Source organism: Akebia trifoliata, chromosome 8 (genome assembly GCF_017979445.1).
Source record: "Akebia trifoliata isolate Shusen 1 chromosome 8, ASM1797944v1, whole genome shotgun sequence".
Taxonomy (NCBI): Eukaryota; Viridiplantae; Streptophyta; class Magnoliopsida; order Ranunculales; family Lardizabalaceae; genus Akebia; species Akebia trifoliata.
The window spans coordinates 46,920,077-46,943,090 of NC_141382.1; the positions used below are offsets into that span (position 1 = coordinate 46,920,077).

The following is a 23,014-nucleotide window of genomic DNA, read 5'->3' on the forward strand; positions in this document are numbered from 1 at the left end:
TCAACGGCTACCTTCTCAATTCTAGACGAGTCCCCAGAAGGTTTCTTTAGAAGCTCTAGAGATTTGAGACAAGGAGACCTTTTATCCCCTTTCCTCTTCATTATCGTGGTGGAGATATTAGGGAGGATGTTAGAGGAAGGGGTCGGGAATGGGGACATCAACGGTTTCTCAGTTGGGAATAATGGGCCGCTAGTGTCTCACCTCCAATTCATAGACGATGCCCTAGTTTTTCTAGATGCCTCGTTGGAGCAATCTAGGAGATTTGGAGGTTTGATTTGTTTCTTTGAAGCAATCTTGAGAATACTGGTAAATGTGTGGAAGACTAAGGTGTTTGCCGTTGGAAGGGTTCCAAATATAAATTTGTTGGGGCCTCTTTAGGTTGGAAAGTTGAGAGTCTTCCCACTTCCTATCTGGGGCTTCCTTTGGGTGCTCTTTTTAAATGCATGTCAATGTGGGATCGTGGCAAGCCAATTATCTCTCAAAAGGGGGACAAGGTGATTTTGATCAAGAGTGTTTTATTCAACATCCCAATATAATTCCTCTCTCTTTTTCAAATGCCCAGAAAGGTTGAAATGAAATTGGATAAGGTAATTCAGGACTTTCTCTGGCATGATAGGGAGGGGAGACGTAAACACCATCTTGTTAGTTGGAAGTGTGTGACTAAGGCAAAGAATAGGGGGGACATGGGATCAAAAGATTTGGGTTGGTTAACACGACACTTCTGGGTAAGTGGATTTGGAGGTTCGAGGTGGAGATGAATAGTTTGTGGAGACGGGTTATTGCAACAAAATTTGGGGAGGATGTTTTTGGGTGGGAGAGTGGCGAGGCAAGGGCTTCTCATGGTTGTGGCGTCTGGAAAGGTATCTTGAAGGTTTTACCGGTGCTCAGGATTAGATCAAGATTCAAAGTGGGTAAAGGAGATAGACTAAGGTTTTAGGAAGACAGTTGGTGTGGTCACATGCCTCTTATGAATGAGATCCCCGTGTTGTATTCGTTATCCATGAAGAAAGGTCTACCAATCACTAGTTTTAGACGTTGTGTAAAAGGTTTGTGGTCTTGGGATTTTGATTTTCAAATGGCGTTTAATGCTTGAGAAATAGAGGAGGTTGGAAGTTTGTTAAATCATACTAGCTCTTATCATTTCGATGTAGAAAGATAGGATACACACTTTTGGAGACAGAGTAAGGATGGTTTATTTTCGGTGAGTTCCTTCTATTGTTCTTTAGTAAGTGATGGTTCAGCTCCATTCCCTGAAGTAGCGGTTTGGGGTCCCCAAGTTCCTTTAATGATTTTGGGGAAAATTCAAACCTTAGACTTCTTGATACAAATGGGTTTATGTGCAGCCAATTGTTGTGTGATGTGCCTAAGGGATGTAGAATCAACTTACCATGTTGTATTGCATTGTAAGGTGGCCCTCGAGGTTTGGTCGCACTTCCTTAGCTTAATCGAAGTTTCGGTATGCCTCCTTGGGTCTTTGCTGGTTTTATTTGAGTCTTGGCTTCGTTTGAGGAGACCTTCTCCAGGATAAAGAGGGTGCTTTGGAGTTTTACCCATTTTGCAATTTGTTGGGGACTTTAGAAGGAACACAATATTTAGATCTTTGAAAACAAAATCATCCTCCCTCTGGAACTTAATTTACAGATTTTAGGTCTTGTTTTTGGGGTCAAAAATTTGTAACAAGCTTAAAAGGGTTGGTTTCTTTTGAAGATTTTGTAGGGAGGTGGGATTGGGTTTGTAGTATTACTTGAGAGTAGTTCTTTTGTACTGTTTTCTGCTTGGTTGGCCAACTCGACTGTCCTTGCACCTTCTTATTAATGAATTCATTTTGCTTATAAAACAAAAAGAGGAACCAAGTAAATAGAGGTTGATGTTCACTTTCTCAGGGAGAAAGTTTGATTTGGTGTTATTCAAACAGTATTCGTCTCTTCTTCAAATCAACTTGCCGACATGCTTACGAAGTCTGTTGGTCCTCCTATTAATAACTCTCATCTTGTCAAGCTAGCTTAGTTGATAAATTTGCACTAGCTTGAGAGGGATTATTGGGAAATATATCTTTTTTTCTTTGTGTTTCTGTTTTTTATGTAAGGGCATTTATGTTCATTCACTTTTTATCCTTTTAGTATAAATATCCTAGCTAGCTTTCATGGAGACTTGACCATTATTCTTTCATAATTCTTCTACCGCGTGTTGGGGTATCTGGCTAGAGTGGAATAGTAGGATATTTGAAGGTAATGAGCATCCTATGCATGTGATTCTTATCTTTATTTTGGGGCTAATCTTCTCTTGGAGCAGGATCTTGAAGGAATTTAGAGGAATTTTTTTGAGTGTTTTTAGTTCAAGTGGTACTCATTATGTGATGAATGAGACGTTTACTTTGGTTGCCCTTCTTCTTCTTTTTTCCTGTTGTGTTGTTGGCCGGCCGTCTCGGCCTCCCTTTTCTTTTCGTTTCAATAAAAAAATTTGCCTATAAAAAACATTGGTCTCATATTCATAATTTTTCATCTATTAAGACTTGACCAAGCTCAAAAAACACCACCTTAAAGAGAATCAAAGACCTCCAATAGTTTATTGTTAGGAAGGATGGTTGGTTTGGATGGGGGTAGGTACTTATCTAAGACTTGAACTACAAATTGCCATCAAGGCTCCATTTCCTCCATCTTGAGTTCGGTTTCAAAGGAACCATGGTTTTTTGCTGTCTTTGAAGTCGAAACTGCCAAAATATCCATCTTCCAATCATTTAAGCTCCTTCTTCACCCAAAATTCCAGGAGATATCATATGACGATGGTTCTCCTACTCTTTTGAAATAGTAAACATCGTCCTTGGGGAAGGATCAACTAGTAAGGGTGAAAACAAATCAGTTCACTTAGTAAACATCTTCATTGCAGTCAATGAAGTAGGTCTTGTAAACTTGATTGGAAATACTAGCAAGTCCCAATAGGTTTCCTTAGTGTGATGTACTGCTCCACCGATGAACTTCTTTCCTCTTCTATTACTTTTTTGAGGTGTGGCATTGGAAGCAAGTGTTGACCTCCCTGGGACAGTGTAGTCCTACATGGTATTATGCTTACTCTCTTAGGACTCTATATAGGCATAAGCTTGATGCAGTTATGGCAACTCCTCCCTACCAAGAATATGAACTCTCACTAGTTCAAGCTCTAGATTAAGCCCAATAAGGAACTCAAAGATCCATGTTCGCTAAACTTTCTTATTGTAATAAATAACATCTATCTTATAGTGATCCAGTTCTTTCCACATACTATGAAGTGAGGCAAAATAACCATCCAAGGTTTTCTCATCCTGACAATGATGGAAGATATACTGGCTTAACTGGTATTTACTTATGTCAGACTGCATAAATTTAATAACCATGACATAATAGTCAAGTTCTCTTGTTCCCAATTTTTATGAGTTGGATCAGATTCATTAAGCTCCACAACCTTCCATTGACGTAACCAAGTCTACCCAGTCCACAAACACACCGACTGCGAACATCCCAAATAATTTGATCCATTCAGTTTTATATTTAGGTTTTTTATTCCTATATTATCCAATTATGTATTTCCTATCCAAACATTTCCGGAATGACCAAGATTAGCACTACTAATAGCTATGGTCTTAACAAATAAGCACCACGATAGAAAAAAATTGACTCTACTAGGCCAAGAAACTCCCAAACATCTATAAAAACATATTATCACTACCACTTTACATAAATTAGCCTCAATTAGTCTTCCAAAGGCATCAACTAACCTTCTAAAGGTTGTTTACATGTAAAATCCTCAACGCATAAAAAAAAAGCACTTTTTGTTCACAGAAACACATTCTTGGGTTGTTACCAATCACTCCATTTTTGGGTTTACAAGATTGACCTGTCCGTATGACTACTGGCTTCAGTCATACAGTCCGATGATGTTAGCAGTTTGCGATTTCCTTTCACAGTTCCTGATGAGATCTTCATGCTCTAATACCAAGTGGAAAAGTCTGGTGCAGATCTAAGGCTTTGGTGAACGGTTTGGTGTAGACCTAAGGTTTCCAAGATGAATTAGAAGAAGAAGAAAAAAAAGAGAGAGGAGAGGGGATCATTGAGAATTGTGTCCCACGTTCCCTACTCTCTTCTCTTTATATTAACTAAATGTTGATGGCCATAATGCCTTACAAGTCTTTATAAAGACCAAAAAGGTAAATAAAAACATGTAAAGAAATAAAAGGACATAAAGAGAGATGAATGATTGCAATACTAACCTTTCAACAGAGTGCCCTCATCTTCTTTTTGAAAGATGCTAATAGGGACTAGGAACTGGTAATGTTATCTCATCATTACTGCTACATGGACAATTTGTTCTCCTTCGGAAAGAATAAGGTGCATTTTCAAGGAAGGTTATATCTAAGGAGATGGATCATTTCCTAGAAAAGGGATAGCACTAGTACTGCTTTTGAGTATGAAAGTTTTGTTAAGCCACACATTTAGTAGACCTATGAGACAAATTGACATGGAAGAATCATGATTGTGAACAAAACATACACAAACAAATTTTTTTTGGGGAATGTAAAATAACTTTTTATTTGCTTGTAACATTCTTGGTAGGGAGAGCCATTTAGGCCTCCTCTAAATTACAAACCACTTAGGCCTCCTCCTTGGGACAGTGTGATTTTGCTTTATGCAGTTGTGTTAACTTTTTTTTTTTTTGATGAGTTAAAATTTTATTAAAAAAGAGGACGAGATGGCCCCGAAGTACTAACTTATCAAAACAAAGTGAAAGCCACTTAGGCCTCCTCTAAATTACAAACCATATCCCACCTAGCAACAAAATCCTCAAAGAAGATTCGTTTAAAAACTCTATAAAATTTACCCCAATATAACAAAAGACCCAAAAGGGACAATAATAGGTTTTGAATCACAAAGATAGAAACTGGAGGATAGAAGCTATCTAACGATTTGAATACGAATAGGAACAACTTCAGAGAGAAGAGACAATGATAGGCCGAAACGATAGTGCCATTCCTTGATTAGGGCTTGGACAAATGGGTGTCTTAACAATAACTTGTCACTCAAAACTCATGCTTGCACAAAATTAATCACAAACAAGTAAGAAGAATCACTCCGAGTAATAAATAAGAAGGTACCTTCATGAATTTGCAAGTGCATGACCTCTTGTAGGTGACCCTTCCCCCCTTCCTCTCTACCTCTCTCCCAAACTACTGCTTTTTGTTGAGGTGTTGAAGATATCCACTTGCAACATATTCTTTGGCATTATTTGAACGAGGGCTTTTGATTTTGGCACCAAACTAAGTAGACACCATGGAAAATAACTATATAAAGATTTAAAGATAGAAGGTAGATCTTCTCTACTTTTCATTAGGTATAAGCCTGGGACAATCCTATGCAATTATCAATGTGGAAACAAAGTACCAATAACCAAATAAAGAGTGAATTGGAGTAGGACCCCCCCAATATTTATAATGTGAAATGACCCATCACTTTTGATTTTATTATGGTTGCAAGTTGGGTCAAAAGAACAGAAAATGACTGCCATTAAAAAAATGCATGCATTTTCCATCACATATTGCTTCATTGTTTTTCTGTTTGTATGGATATATTTTGCAGAACATTGTCATACACTTGAAAATTTGAAAAAATTAGCAAAAATAACTTCTTTTGTACATACCAATATGTTTCACAAAACATTCTGATACTTTTGAAATTTCAAAATACAAGCATTGTTATATTTTCAACTTAATATTTCCGCCAAAATATGAGGAACGAAACTTTCGACCTTGACTAAAATTAAGTAGAATTTTCAGTGATCCTTAAGGATTAAGAATTTTCTAAGACAACTCTTAATGTTCCTAGTGATTGATTGAAGCTTCCAATGCTTAAGATAAGAGAATATTAAAGACTCATATGCCCTTGAAGTTTAATAAATACTACTTAACAAATTGGGGAATTGGTGAGAGGACGAGTGATCATATTCTCTCATAATCATTTAAGCTCCTCCGATTTTTTTATTTTATTATTAAACATTCATTCCAAAGAAGAAAACAAAATAGATACAAGTAGTGGGTCAAGCATGCCTACTTATGCAAGAGAAAATGATGCCTACTAAGAGAAATAAATTGGTTTTGATACAAAATCTGAAAAACTTGCATGTAGAGAAAGTAATCTTCCATTGTCATTGAAATAATAGATGCCTACAAAATGTCTCTACAAGTGAACGTTAAGAAATAGGAAGACTAGCCAGTGTTAGCAAAATATTTTTAATCAATCAGAAGTCTTTACATGTTCACTTAAGGTCTATTTATAAGAAAATAAAACCATAAAACCTAACTTAATATCCAAGTAACAAATCTTAGCCATCCATATGAAAGTAATATAAGTATTTTCTAATGTACAAAAACTCTCTACATGTTTGTAACACCCAAAACATCAAAATGTTCTCTAAAGTTATGTAGTTGTTACAGATCTCTGAACGAGCTTTCCAAAGCATCTGATGTCTTATATCCATATTAATGTCATCTATGCCCGATGGGATTTGAGAAATCAATCTCTTTCCAGACATCTATTCATTGTGGCTTGAGATGACTTTTGATCTTTTGATATTTTGCAAAGGATCCATATTTTCAATTGCATCAATATTTTTAATTTTTTGATAGGCAAAACCACAATTTTATTTGATAAAAAGATAAGTGGCCAAGTTGGCCACACAAACAAGAAAGCAGAAACAAAAGAAACAATCCCAAGCAAAGCGACACACTCAATCAGTACAAATGAGCTGCAATCTAAACAAATGATCTTCAAAAAAAACTTCCTCCAAACTCTGTGAACTCCTTAGCCCAAGAGAAAAAGAAGTCCCGAGATAGAGATCAACACATCTTGTAAAGGATGCTCCTTACCATCAAACACTCTTGCCATTCTGTTCCAACCATATGCCCCAACAGATAGTCAAAGAAATTAATGTCCACAAGATTCCTTGTTTTTTTTTTTAAAGGCAAATTCTTAACAACCCAACTCTGACTCCACTGGAAGCCAAATAAAGACAGAAAATGTGCCCAGACTTCTCTAGCAAAAGGACAACTAATAGGTACATGATTTACATATTCCTCATAAAATTTGCACAAAGAACAAAAGTTAACATAAATGCAACCCCTAGTCATTAGTTGGTTCAAAGTGAAGTTTTCCCAGGGCAGCAGACCATATAAAGAAAGAAATTTTTTAGGGAACCTTGGGCCCCCAAAATGAAGAACTTGGGAAGGAAAAAAGGGTGATCAAGGCCCAAGGAACTGAAAAAGGATTTTACAAAGGAAATTTTATTCTTGCTAACGTCCCACTCCCTTTTGTGCTCTTTCGTGCTGTCCACATGAACCTGAAATATACAACCAAGGAGATTAGCAACCTCTTGAACCTCCCAATCGTTAAAGCCCCTTCTAAACCCAAGGTCCTCAGAAAAATAATCTCCTAAAGGGAATAAGAAATCACTGATTGGTGTCAATTTTTTTTTTTTTTTTTTGAGAAATTAAATATAGGTTTGGAAAACACTCTTTAAGGGGAGAACAATCAATCCAACTGTCTTTCCAAGACCTAATCTTATTTCCCTTTCCCACCTTGAAGATGATCCTCTTAAGCATTTCACCCCAATTGTTGAAGATCCGTTTTCAACACCCTCAGCCATTAGCGGATGTTACAAACTTGCTTTCCCAACTGAACCTATTAACCCCATACTTTGCCTTGATGACCTCCGTCCAAAGTCCTTGATCATTCTAACAAAATCTCCACACCTTCCCCAAGAAAGCCATTTTCACAAGTCTACACTCTCTAATTCCTATCCCACCATTTCTTTTTGGCATGCACTCACCCCTCTTGAATAAAATTCAACTCCAAACTTTCTAGAGGTTGGCTGTCTTCATTGTGTAACTTCTCTATAGATGATTGTCTTGGTTCCTTGTGATTAATGGATAATGGGATGACGTGGATGTTACGAAAATGTTTGGTGTGATAATAGATTGTGTTTTGTTTGATGGTGCGGTTGACAGCGACATGATGAGCTGATCAGCCTCTTCATCTCTATAGACGTCCATATAAAGCATTTTATGTATTGGTCACACTGCTCTTTGGATCCATCTTTTTTATGTTGATTGAGTTGCTTCAATTGGTTGATCGACACCTATTCCCTACGAAGGAACCTGCTTTGATACCAAATGAGGTAGGAGGAAAATCCCTGCTAAGGGAAATTGACTAGTTTACAAAACCAGAAAAACTTGCAAGGTCTCCTAAACACAATACTTCAATGTTGTTGAAAGAAGGGATCTCACAAAAGTTACCATGCAAGTGAACCCTAAGGACACCAAAGTCGTTCCAATGTTTGCAAAGCTTCAAAAGCTATCAAAGTATTTTAATCAATTAGAAGTCTCTTTACACATTCTTATGGCATCTATTTATTTATGAGAAACCAAAATCCTAAAGTGTAACTTATTACCCAAGTAATAAATCCTAGCCATCCATCTAAAGTAATAAGAATATTATTCTAGTAATGGTTAAAATATCCCTAATTTTTGTTTTTTCTAATGTCCCAAACTTCCAATATATTTTTAACTCCTAAAACATCAATTTTTTTTCCAAAAATTGTGAAATAATTGTAGATCTTTGAACGAGCAATCTATCACATCTGATGACTTTCTAATTGGATGCCTGAGTAATATATATCCATTAGAAGGCCCAATAGGATTGGAGAACATGGACCTCTTTTCTCGGAATCATTTCGTTGTGGTTTCATACAACTATTAATCTTAGATTTTTGCTAGGATCTAGATTTTCTACTGCATCACCTCCTAAGAATCAGAGGAATCTACCCAAAGAAAATAAATACAACAAAAGTATGACAAGCATAAAACAGATGCTAAAGCTAAGAGCCCTCACTGATCACAATTTACCATCTATAAACCGAATTTCAAAGTAGAAACCTTGAAACTCTTTGACAGTCTTACACCAAAAATATGTCCTAAATTACTAATACTAAATTCGTTGATCACCTGCTTCCGTCATAAATCCTCTTATGACTTTCCTTCTAAAGGGTCCAATAACCACAAAATTCTCTCTTGGATGTGTTACTGCATCCAGTGCCAACTTTGGAGTTAAAGAGAGACGGATTTGGAACTAATACATACTAGATGGAAAAAGTGGCACCAAATATCATGGGCAAAGCTCTAGTGGATGTAAAGGTGTCTATGTTTTGACTACTAGCTTTACAAAGGAGACTACATTGACGATGATAGTTCCATGCAAAATAAGATGGTCGACAGTTGAGAGCTTATCCCTGATAGCCAACCAAGAGGAAAAAAAGAGGCACTTTTGAGGGATGTAGTGGTCTCTTGTGAAAATTGGTGCACATAAGTATAATACATTGTATATTGGGAATTCAATTTCCTAAACCTTTGTCCTCACTGGATAATGGCACATGTCAATAAGATCTAGAAGTAGATTTACAATTATAGAACACAAAACCCCCCTACTATGAGCTCAGTATGGAACATAGTCAAGAGTTAACGGAAGATGATACTCTCCTTGTTCATCTTGACTTAAGGTTTAGAGAATCAGTCGCCGTGTTTGGTGTGCTATAGATGCATGCTCTTTAAATGTTAAATGATACTGGGTGTTGGAGGAAGTATATTATTGGGTGTAGTGAAGGTGGTATAAGACAAGACCATTTGCGGAGACTACATTGCAATTACAAAAGGCAATATATTTTTTTTTATGGGTAATTCCCAAAAGCCATCATGATTAAGCCAAGGACCATTTTGGCTAGTAAAGAGGCTTCAAACCATTATAGAGATTTGACATATCCAGGTAATGCTAATGCCCACCTGATGACGAAAAAAACTTGGTGTCAGGACACATGTTGGTTGAATAAAGAAAATTCAGAGGTTGAAAAGGAAAAAAAAGAAGAGGACGACTTTTCCTATTGTAATTCAAATCCAAAAAGACAGGCAAGAGGACACATGCTAGTGTCTTTACATCCTCTTATGACTACAAATATAGTTATTAGGCTCATTAAAGGATAGATGATGAATCATCAAACATACTGTTATGACATGTAAATAAAGCTACTTGTTTTGGCTAAGTTTCAATGAAGACAGTTTCATGGATCCTAATCAGAGAGGGCTATTAGATGGATTTAAAAAACCTCTTGAATTGACTCCCCCACAAAAAAAATAAAGGTACTTCTGTTTGGGGTAGAGAGGTATCTGCCTTTCGAATCTACAAAATCAATCTTGCAATAATGGGACCCAAGTTATTTCCTTAAAGTATACATTTCACTCAACTTAGGCCAAGCTATTTAATAAAAAGGAACCTACCTTATACTTGATAGTTCACGTATATTCGGACATGATAATATATATAGGTGGACTATTGCTGAAAGAAACCTAGATGGATTGCTATTCAATGAGAGAAAAACTGGTGTTTTAAAGGAGATCAACAAATCCTACTCTCCTTGTGTAAATAACAAAGATCAGCTCAACAATATGCTACCAAGCGTTGAAAGGGTTTGAGTTTTTTTGTATTCTGAGCAAATAATTAATGACTCTAGAAATCCTCCAACGTGAAGGCATAGCATACCATTTCAAAGTTATTGTAAAGTTGTTACTTTTCAGTTTATTGAGGTCATTTTAGTATGTATTACAAGTTGTGATTATTTGATCGTTGATTTATAAAATGGTGATATCTTCTGCTTGGTGGTTGATTTTATATATTACTACAACATAGTAGTTTAAAAAATGGTGATCTTTGTGGTTCCCATTTTTCATATATCACACTTTACTTATTTAAGAACATCTACTTGGTGGTGTTAATCTCCCTTTTACTTTTTCTGTTCAGGCTTTCGATCTTGGGGTTTGGGACCCATGATTATCTATACTTGGTGAGGTTCCTCGGAATCAGCTCGACCAAAATAATGTGGCACCAGAAACAAAACCACATGATCTTCCCAAGTCAAGTTATTGGTATGGAGCCTCAGACAGAAGAGAACGTGCAACTTAAACCTCTGGGTGTTTCCGATAGGGTTTTTATGGAAGAATCATCAAGAAAAAGGAAAGGGGTGGCTATGGATCAACCTCTCAATAACACATCTGAAGACATTTCTCATTCGGTATGGGATTATATCTGGCCCACAGATTCAAATCAAAAGCATAACGTTGATGCATTTCAAGGGATGAATGTGCAAGGGAACACTTTGGGAGTGATTTCAAATCTAACTTCTCAATGTGTAGAACCTAATATAAAGGTGCTTCAATCTGAAAGATATCAATTTCAGAGTCCAAATAATTTTTCAACGAGTTCACAGATTAATGATGGGAACTTTCCAAGTCCTACGCTTGGGAAAATGATTAGGTCGTCTTCAAGTGCACAGCCTCACTCCTTCCATCAGCAAGGGCTGTTGACCTCAATCAACTCACCATATAATTTGTTCAGCCAGATTGAAGATAATAAGTTTCCTTTGTATCCCGATCCAAGTAATACAAACATGAACAAATCTGAGTTGGGTCATGGTTTGAAGGATGGTATGAACTTAGGACTTAGAAATCATATGCTTAGAGATAATTCTCTTTTGGAAATGCATGGCAAGTTTTCTGAAAGTTTGGGTTCCTTGGGAGCATCGCAGCTTAAAATTGGGGGGTTTGCTCATTATTTAAATTTGGATGGAAGAACGTGCATTCAAGATGTTGGCAAAACGGGCTCTTCCTTTGAAGTGAAACAGAGTGGTCAAAGTTTTGGTGTTGTAGGAAAGGAAACCGATCAATCTTGTCAAAATTCTAGCACTGAAATAAGAATCAGTTCTCTTGATAATGGTGTAGCCACTCATCTGAAAGGCAGAGATCAAAGCTATGGAGACCGTGACCCTCAAAATATGGACAAAACCGATGGATCAAATGTGGAGAATTTGAAAAATTCCTTGGGGGAAGAAGTTTTACCAAAAAATGCTGACAATCCCAGTAAAATTCTTGTTGGAAATGAACATGGTGATGATTTTCGAAAAGATTCTCATAATTTGGATGGGAAAAGCACGCCACGTGCTGGAAAAGTAGCTTCGACGAATGTTGAAAAGCTCTGGGATGGGTCCCTTCAGCTAAATGCATCTATCACTGTCTCTGCAGTTGCCTTCTTTAAAAGGTCTCTTCAACTCCTCTATATGTATAGTTCATTATATGCATGTATTTGTATTACATAGGCCACGTAAACTTCAGCTTTTTTGAATTGTGTATGGTTTGTACGTAAGTGGGCCGTTAGTTCAAAACTGAAAATGTCTTCCAGAATTTCTTGTCATTTTCATGATAGGAATATCATATTTTTAGTTGAGAAGAACTAATATTCCTGTCATTTAGACCTTAAGGTTGGCATAACAATGGCGTCATGGCTCTTGGAATCCATTTGCAGGGGCCGGGAGTAGGGAAAGTTAGTGTCCTCCCCCATTTACAGGGTTTGATACCCCGGGAAGCTTGCCTAGTAACTTTTGAATATGCCCTTTCTAAAACTGCCCTTCCCTCACTAATATCTCATTTCACTTGTTGGATACTCGGTTAGCGGGCAGACAAATTTGGGTCTCACCTTTTAACAAGCCTCATCTACAAGATATACAAGGCTATGGTGGCCGGATATGTTAATATGGCTATTTGATTGGACATGTCTATTAACCTACCCTTTCCCAAAATCTATGATACCCATATTTTCACACTAGGTTTAAAATGTCATTATGGATGAAACTTTTGGTCAAGGAATAAAAACGATAAATTCACCTATACGAACCGAAAACATTCTGAAATATTCTGAATTTTTCGGAAAAAAATCAATTTTTTAGTGATAAATTATGTAAACAAATATGTTTTAGGGTATAACGTACTCTTACAACTATTTCTTTTTAAGTATGTAAATATTTTCACGTTAATGTGCGCTATTAGACACCAATATGCTGATAGTGATAATACACTTAAGTTAAATTATATCAAAACATGTTTAATGTTTTAGCTTTCAGTGAGGTATTAAACACCCATAGCCTAATATGGATAGGCATCTGATTTTTATTAGAATATTGTGGTTTCTTTGATTTCATTTGAGAATGAAACCTTAAAGTATGACTCTCTGCAAAAAACATAGATTCGGAAGGACTGAAATATATTTTTTGCACAGATTGCATTGCTTTTTTGAGGAAATTCTTGATATCGTTCGAATCTCTATTTATTTTTATTTTTTACAAAAAATTCATTGATGCGTTGATTACATTACTTTTTTTTTAATATGTTATCTTTTTCTCATTTTGGTTTGTTTTGAAATGTTCTGGTCTAAACATTCCAATACATAATGAATTAATGGTACAAAACGAATATTCTGATACAATCCGAAACGTTTAATTTTAGGAATGTTTCTTATCGGTATGTTCAAAAACCGATACAATACGATATTTTGAGCCATGCTTTCACATGTATGATAAGTTTTAAAGAGTGCATGTACACAATTGTAGTGTATAAAGTATGCAATATAAAAGTCTATGATTCAACTAATTGCTATGAAATGGGATTTTAAGGGCATATTATTTTAAAGGTTTCCTTTTAAAATGAAACTTTGTTTCTGATGAGATAATGTAACATTTGGGTGCTGGGTTGTTATCTTTTCTTTGTATGTGTGAAGTAGGTCTTCTCAACCTCCTTTCTTCACCTATTCATTAATAAAAGTTTTATCCATTAAAAAAAACTTTATTTGTAAAAAAATGGAATATTCAGTTAATATGATACTCCTATTAATGTTTTGTTACTTCTGTTATACTTTTTTTGGTGGTTGATGTACCTTAAATCTTATGTGTCCTTATTGAATCCCACATATATTGTTACTTGATCATATACATGCATTTGGGTATCGTGGCTCTGAAGTGCAACCCAAGTAGATGATCCTAAGTCCTAACCACCCAATCTGTTGACCTTTCACAGCCATCCACGAAAACATGATAGCTCAGATGAGTACTTTCATTTTACTGGTTCAGAATGGCTTGGGAAACATCTTACTTGGCCCATCCCTAGGCCGTCTCACTTCCCTGCTTGTGACCCATGTGTGGTGTTATTCTATTTCTTATCAACCTACAATTAGTTTAGATTTCTTTTACGTGTTTTGTACATTTCTGGTTTGGCTCTTATTGGTAGTTGAAAAATACCTTAGATATAATGAAATTGCTGAATTTGATGTGTTTATTCTTCTTTTACCTGAACTGGAGTAGTGATTAACTTTGAATACGCTTATGTTATATTATAGCCTAGTGTTAACCTTCACTTACTAGTTCTTCTCTAACACTATCAATTGGTGGGTTTTAATGATTCTTTTATTTTATTTTGTTGGAGCGTGCTAAGAGTAATCAGATTCCAAAGTTCCATCTCATGAATTATCAAATCGAAACAATTATCTTTCACATGTGATATAGCAAACTCGTTCATCAATATTTACTCACAGCAATAACAACAAAAAGGTAAAAATAGGTATAATTAACAATAGAAAATGTTGATTGAGAGAAAATTGTTAGGTCCAGAAAAGCTTTGGTTGATCTACTTATCAAGCAGAGGAGCTGATCTTATTTATAGAGGTAAATGTTGGAGCAGATATTCTAGCTGCAGGTGCCAACACTCTTCAATAACTTCACGAGGGATTAATTTAGCTGAATAAATTTTTTTCCTTGGATAGTTTAAGCATGAAGACAAGGCTTTGATCCTGGGTCTATGGTATTATAACCACAAACTTCACCACCTCACCAGGGTTGCTCCTTCGTTCAGCATCTAGGTTCAAGGATCGATCTGAGTTCTATTCTTTGATTTGAAGATCAAGGACGTAGGATGGAAGATGAACATAGATGGTAAAAAAGTATTTGAAGAGTTATAAAATTGAAAAAAATGAGGAAGAGAATAAGTAGAATGTTCCCATCTCTCTCAAGCCAATCATTTATCATTCGCCATTTGATGTCCCTCTACTATTGAGCTTGTCTGCAAGATAAGCTGTCAACACAGTCAGACATGACAAGTGCTGATGGACACATATGAGCCATGAGCAATATTTTCATCTTGAGTTTTATTTCACTTCACGTTTTATCTTCTTTCTTTTTATATTTTATCTTTTTCCTTTTTATTGTGTTTGGCTTGTCATGTCTTCTTTTGTTGTTCTAGTATTTTGGTTTCTGTTTCGTTTTAGACAGAGAAATTATGCTCAACATTTAACTAGCCCCTCATAAAGTAAACCTTTTTTCTTGTTGCTGGTTCTAGATTCCAATTTTAATACCTCCTCCCCCCCCCCCCCCCCCCCCTCCTTAATTTACTTATGCTTATCCTGCATGATTATTATTTTTTTCACCCTTGTCAGTAAATTGATTTTTCATGTTTATTTATTTTTTCTCCAAAACATTAACCATTCGGCATTGTAAAGGCTGGATGTGGTAAATTGTGGCCTAAAGGCTGTAAATATACTTTTGAAGATTATAATAGAAAAAATTATTTAATATCCGTTCACTGTAATGAAACCATTTGTGCAGCGGTGAGAAGGCTCCAGATATCAACTGGTCTAAGTCTATAGAAGTTAAAGGAAAAGTAAGGTTAGAGGCATTTGAAAAATTTATTCAAGAGCTTCCTCGTTCGCGCAGCCGCGCATTGATGGTAATCTTTTATTGTCATTCTCTAGCATTACTAAGTATGCATCATAAAATAATAAAGCGTGGTCACTGTCATGTCTGGTCCTGACTTATGTGAGTTACAATGAAGCATTAGAAGTGTTCTTAGTGAGACAAGTTCCCTGGTTAAAAACAAAAAAGTCAGGGTGTTTAGTGGTGGAAAATAATAGATTCGCACCGTTAACAGTAATAACTGACTGACTTCATCCATTTGGTTATAGATGGTTGAGATAATAAATTGTTAACTTAACATTTTTTATGTGGTATTTCATATATATTGCTGGAGTATATAATTGAACCATTCTACAAGTTGCCTGTGTAACATTACTATTTCCCACTCCTACGTATCCTAAAAATTTGTTGGGGGCCCTGTAATTGATAGTATCCTTATTTGTTACTAGTTCTAGAGAGAGCACAATTCATGCAAAATAAAATAAAAAATCTTTTGCTGAACCATATTAATGACATAACATTTTATTTTATTTTGTATTTTCATTAACTAATTTGGCAAAAGCCCACAAAAATGGATGCAGCCTCTTTGGCCTGGAAAACTTTCCTAATCAGTGGCCAGGTTTCTAGAATAATTCAGAGTGAGGGATTGGTGGGAAACAAGTCTTTCTATATATATAAATATATTCCAATAGGAGTATCTTTATTTTGTTTAATTGATCTACATTGACTCGTGAAAAAGCATGTTTTTGGAATTAATACTGTGATTTAAAGGATGACAGCAGATTATTCATGAAGGCAATCCTGAAAAGAATGCCTACTTTTATTATTGTCATGATGGGGACTAAGAGCATTAATAGCCAAAGTAGGCTACTTATCCTTTATATTCATAAAAAATTAGCAATCTACTGACCACTTGAGTCAAACCTACCTATGAAGCTTTTAACCACGATATTGTATGTAATTTTCCCTCTTTATGTGAGATGCATAAAAATTCAGATATGTTACGATATGATACACATTTATTGTTAATTGATTCAAATCAGGAACTACTGAACCATTTAAACATTTATCTTAGGTAACATCACTTTGTTGGAAAGTTGGGTCTTCCAAAACTGGACTTAAAGGCATGAAGGAGGTGAGTGAGACTGAGAGACAATGAGAGAAGAAAATAGTAATGTTAATTCTCAATTATTTGTGATTTAATATCAAGTTTTTCATTCTAATTTACAGGTCACAAAGGGTTACAAAGAAGGGGAGAGAGTGGGGTTTGCACAACTTTCTCCGGGGATTGATCTTTATGTTTGTCCACGCAGCGACACCATAATCACAATACTTGCTAAATATGGTTTCTTCAAGGGTATGGCAGCTGTCGAAGATAACCAAGACTCGTTAATTGGTTGTGTTGTGTGGCGAAGAAACCGCAAATCTTCGGTTACTTCTTCAAAGAAGAGTGATAGAAAGAAACTTTCCGTTTCAGAGCAACCTAATGCAGAAGCTAATGCTCCACTCATACAAGCTGGCGGAGCTTCCAGCCCACCCGGATCTGAAACTGGACCTTCTGCTATTGAGAGTTCAGGAAACACTGGTATTGAAAGCAAGAATATCCATTCTAGTGAAGTCCAGACCGAAGTTGGCAAAACATTTACTAAACTTGATCCAAAGCTAATCCAATTGATCCGTGACAACTCGCCAGCCATTTCAATGGGATTTCAAGCATCTATGCATTCTGATTCAAGATCTGTGGGGGGTCCCATGAGATTGGATGTTGAGGTTCCTCTCATACAGGGCTCAGGACGAGAAAAATCTGACAATGGTTATGATCTTCCAAGACCCGTTATTGCTGCACAACCTAAAATTGGAAAAACCCATGATGGACCTGCTCCTGATGACGATGATCTTCCTGAATTTGACTTCAATGCTGCTTGTGGGCCCAGTGATATCAATCGTGTTTCGAATGCTAGTCAATTGGACAAGAGACTTCCAGCTATAGGTGGCAAGAATGTAGGTGGGTCCGTGCCTTGTACACTGCCCCCCATCGTACAACCTATGATTATTGCTAATCAACAAAGGCCACAGTCTCCAAATTTTCCATGCTTACCTCTAGATACCCGTCAAGGAATGCCCCACTCGTCAAAGAAACTTGGAGAGGGTCAATCCATCAGGCCTGTGGTACCCTTTCCCAAGAAGCCGATGACTCATAGTAGTGATCTGCCTGGTCAACCAGGGATTGGTAAACAAGATAATCGAACTGCATGGCATCCACCAAAGAATCTTTGGGAAGATGATGACGATGACATGCCCGAGTGGTGTCCCCCCAATATGGAGCGCCGGAAGCAATCACAAACAGTTGCAACTTCGAGGCCCTCAATTCCATGTTTCCCATCAACGGTTCCCAACCCCACTTCGAAAAAGTTACTACATGGGCCACTACTGCCCAGGCCCCTCCCAGCACCGCCTATGTCTGTATGTCCACCATTGCGTCCCCAAGAATTACCCTGTGGTTATCAGCCTTGCCCCATAACTATTACCGTGAAGCCTGCACAAACAAGACCCATTGGTGGGCATGTCCAATTTGGTCCAATATCTTCATTGGGATTCAATTCTAACCCGAATTTGAGGCCTCCGTCCAATTTGCTTGATGTGAAACATCCTATCAGGCCAGCTGATTGGAGGGGTTGGAGGCCCTGACATTCTGGGGATGGTGAGTAGTAATCTGGATAACTTGTACACATTATGGTCCCTTAAAGACATCAGGCTTTGCAGAGGATGGAAGTGTTCTTAAGAGAGAAATTTCAAATTGTAAATAGGCAAGAAGGTTAACTAGAGATTCCTTAACTGTCAAAATAGTGTGGTGTTGATTTTAAATGTCTGTTTCTATCATGGTATGATCAAAATTGCCGTCTGTCTTTTTTTTTTTTTTTTTTTTGTACTTTGTTGCATGATTTAGAACATACCCCTCCAGTTTTGGTGAATATTTGAGATACCCCCATATGTTTTTGAAACTGATGACATGCTCTGTTTGGCTTTAGTGTCCTCTGTGAGACTAATTAGAAAATGACCAAAATGCCCATGTCTTCAACCTCTAGCCAAAAACCATTTTTTTAAAACCCGAAACCCAGTCACCTTCAATCTCTTGGGTTAAAAGGGGATTAAGAGATGAATATGACTGAATGGAGATGGTTGGATAACCAAAGGTCATTGAACTAATCATCTATTAAAATTTAATTGTGGGTCCGACTCCAACTGTGATTGCGCTTCACAAGTTTAAATCAATCCTTTTCTTTATCAAAAAATAAAAAGTTCACTGGACTAAGTTTGTGAAATTTAAATTTTTTGTAACAACCCTGCTATTTGTAAGAAAAATAACTTGAGATATATAATAGAATTCTATTCCATATTTTTGTCAATTGTGTTTTAAAACAAAGTGCTATCTCAAATATTCACCAAACTGTATGTCAACAATTTTTACGTTTCAAGATGAATACATATACATATATATATATATGGGAACAGATCAAGGGACATATGAAAAAACATATGTAACATTAATAAATTTTCAAAATATAGGTTAGTTTTGGATTAAGCTGATTTTTTGTGAGGATGGTCTCTATGAAGGGAAGATCATCCAAAAAAAATCAGTCCAATCTGAAACTTTTAATCCCATTAAAAGTGATTTAGAATGTGAACCATCGATTTTTTATCAATTTTTGCCAATAATTTGTAAATAACTTTTGATGGATTTAGAAGTTTCAAATTGAACTGATTTTTTGTGACAATGATCTTCTCATCATAGCGACCATCCTTGCAAAAAATCAGCTCAATCCAAAACCTCTAACCTATATTTTGAAAAACTATTGTTTTTACATGTTCCTTGAACCGCCTATATATATAATGTTGCATATTTAAACAAAAATACTATAGAAATTTATTTGTTTTTTTGGGGTTGGGGGGTGTTAGTGAAGATGCCTAGGCACGTACTCATTACTTGTCCTTAATATATATGTATATATATATATAACCAATAAGTTTGTGCCATGTGTATTCCAAAAAAAACATGAGAACATAGAACTGGTTCTCTTTCTTTTTTCCCTTTTGGTTTCTGAGAAAGGGAGCCCGGCTTCTTGGGCTATAACTATTTTCTTTTACAAGTCACTATCTTTGGATACAAGCATCCAATTTGACTTTAAATCCTAAAAGAACTCAAAAAGAAAATGACTTTCTTTTTATTTGCAACTAGAAAATGATTGCTCGAGAAAATCGGTGAAAAATGATTTGTGTGTATCTAATTGCACATTTTCTTGTAATATTTTTCTGCAAATAAAATTATCGTCTTTCCGACAACAAAATAAAAAAATTATTATTCAACCTATTTGCGAATATCCTAATATTATTCTCTCACAACCATCCTTACCCCCCCAATACTTAAACAAACTTTCGTTTTTGGCATTTTCCAAGCTACAATCAAATATCACAAACATTTTAATTTGAAATTCAATTTGGTCATTGTCATTGTCTAGGAAAATTGTTTTTTTTTGAGAAAAAGTTCTCCAAATTTGTACAAATTATTAGAGAAAGATTTTTAGTGGTTCCAATAGACTAATCCATCTCCATTTCCCTTTGTGGTGTTAGTTTAAGTTGTGAAGGTTATCTTTGTAAAAAGTGCTTAGGTGTCAAAAAGGTATATTAAAATGCCAAGTGGAGGACAGAGACTAGTCCATAGTTCTAGATGCATAAGTGGATAGATACATTGAGGTCCTCTTAATTATCTCTTTATCTTTGCCGCGTCAGGAATTTTCTTCTATATCAGTATTTGATTTCTTATGATTTAATTTAAATTCTTAAATTAATAAGAAAACTTGATTTATAAGTAATGGTAGTTTCAATTGGCAACCACAAAAAGAAAATTATTGTTGACGTGGCAATAAAGGATATGCTTTAGACATTAAGCCTTGTGTCCTCTTATCACAAAGAGTCGTCATTTTCTTTCACTAAGGTAGCGTTTGTTGGACGTTTCTGAGATCACTTCCTGTTTCTTGATGGTCCAAAAAAACGCTTTTAAGACTCAAAACGAACATTTCGTAATGAGTCCTGATAATATCATTCGCCAGGTCAATCGACTTCTTGACGTGGAAAACTTTGAGAACCATAGATTTGTATGCCTCGGGATACATAACTCTTTTGGGATACACTTTTTTTTATGGAGAAGTGCAATTGTGTATCTAGAGGCATACAAATATTAGTTTAAGCCATCTTTCTGCTTCTCACATTGGCTATATGCCTAAATTCCAATTTTGCACAAATAATGAAATTACCCTCGAACTATATGGTTATTCTCAAATTTCTCCTCTCTTTTTGTTATTCATTTTTTAAATAAAATACAAAATTACCCTCAAAGTAATTATCACTTCTCACACTTTAATCCTTTTTTAATTATTAAAATACCATAATTACCCTCCTCAACCATGATTATCCTCTTTTCGCAACATGGTTACAAAACAATTAATTGGAACTATGACGATTCCACCAAATGTGTCTAGTAGAAGCACTTTAACTCGAGCCTTGCTTCCCCAAACACGGACTAGGTTATCATTTTAATTAAACACTTTCATTAACACCCTCGTTTTGTATCAAGCGAATTGAAGTAAAATTGTCAAAAATCTAACTTGTAGTGATAGGAATCCACCAATCTAAATTCGCTTGCAACCATAAAGTAGTTCAATTTCTTCTTCTTGTCGAAGAGCAAAGAATCAAGTCACTCGAAGCTCTGCCCTTTGCTTTGCCTCGTGCTGTCTCCCTCCAGTTGCTCAGTGAAAAACGTTGCAGTCAATTGCCCGATCACTTCTTGATGCTTCCAGTGATTAAGATCATTTCTAATCTAATTTAATATTTAAAGGACTTTTAAATTACATTAATTAAAACATCATTTTTTTTTTTTTTAGTTAAAAGCATATTTGGTGGGCACTCAGATTTTTAAATTCTTATATGAAATTGTGAGAAGCACTTTTACAAGAAAATCTTATGTTTGATATGGCAATATAGTCACGAAAAGTGAAACACACCATATCATTGATTAACGTTGCTCTGACTATCAGCCACTCTCGATCAACATTTTTAGGTAACCCTTTCGTTAGTTAAAGTCATTTATATCAATCAATGTCAATTAATGCCGATGCCACTTGTAAAAATTCTCCATCACTTTATTCAAAATCTCTGACTGTGCCACTTATGAAGAATTGATGAAAAAAGGTTGTTTTTTTTTAGAAAAATAAAAATCTCTAAAGTCACAATGTACTAAGGGTACGTTTGATTACATGGGAAATCAAGAAAAAATTGCAATTCTATGAAAAATTACGGGAAAAATAATTTGCCAACACACATGATTTTTCTTTGTTAGCAGCAAATCATTTTCGTACCACCCTCTAGGAAAATGATTTGCCATCACACATGGCATTAAAATTTTAAAATAGTGATTTATTTTAAATTGTTAAAAATTATGTTTTATTTGCAAAATAAATAGTTAAATTACTAAAAATTAATTATTTCTATCAAAAAATTAAAATTAAAATTAGCTTAGTCAATCATTTGTTTAATTTCTGTAAGTTATTTCAATATTTATTTTAAAAATAAACATAGAGAGCTACTATTGGCACCTCAACTTTTATTGATTACACTCCAGAAAAGAAATCATAAATAAAAGTTATGGTGCCAATAGAAATTCTCTCAGGCTTTTGCTAGGTTATATAAGCTTAATCATAATTATAAACAACTACTAAAATTGTTTGAATGAGTGTTATAGTGTTGAGATTATAATTTGTGCCTTTTGAAGATTGTCTTTTAATCCTTAATTGAGGTGTGATAAATAATTTAAGAAATTGGGTGTAATAATTAAAATTTGGGGTGCCAGTAGTTTCTATCTAATAATTTAAGAAATTGGTTAGTAACAATTCAATTGTTACAAAAGAATGATTTTATTGTGATTTTGTATATAGTTATCAACAAAGTCAAATTAAAATTATTTTATTTTATGTTTATTTTTTATTTAATTTTTTACAATTCTAACAATGAAAATAATTTTTCATGAAATTTTATATGTTTTGCTCAAACAATAGAAAAGAATTTACCTGACAAATCAATTGTTCGACAAATGATTTGTCAAATAATATTTTCTCTGCAATCAAACATGTCTTAAAATCATTATGATTCACATAACTTGATTTGTGATTAATTTATTGATGAGATGTTAGTAAATTATTCAGCACATATAAGGGTATTTTGATCATTTTAATATAATACAAAGTTTCCAATGCTGCCCCCCAGTCGGAAAAGCTAGCAGCAAAATTCCAAATAGAGGAAAAGTGATTCCATAGAAGCATTGTAT

The 23,014-nt window shown here is 35.3% G+C and overlaps 1 protein-coding gene across 1 annotated transcript in view; it reads left to right on the forward strand.

The window, feature by feature from the left end:
- Window positions 1–18,531, forward strand: part of LOC147397269 (uncharacterized) — a 31,115-nt gene extending 12,584 nt beyond the window's left edge. The window contains exons 2-5 of the mRNA XM_086452801.1: window positions 10,869–12,161; window positions 15,550–15,670; window positions 16,712–16,771; window positions 16,867–18,531. Of these exons, the coding sequence (XP_086308927.1) occupies window positions 10,945–12,161; window positions 15,550–15,670; window positions 16,712–16,771; window positions 16,867–18,324 (2,856 nt within the window). The 5' untranslated portion in view covers window positions 10,869–10,944 and the 3' untranslated portion in view covers window positions 18,325–18,531. The remainder of the gene's footprint in view (window positions 1–10,868; window positions 12,162–15,549; window positions 15,671–16,711; window positions 16,772–16,866) is intronic.
- Window positions 18,532–23,014: the final 4,483 nt, after the last annotated feature.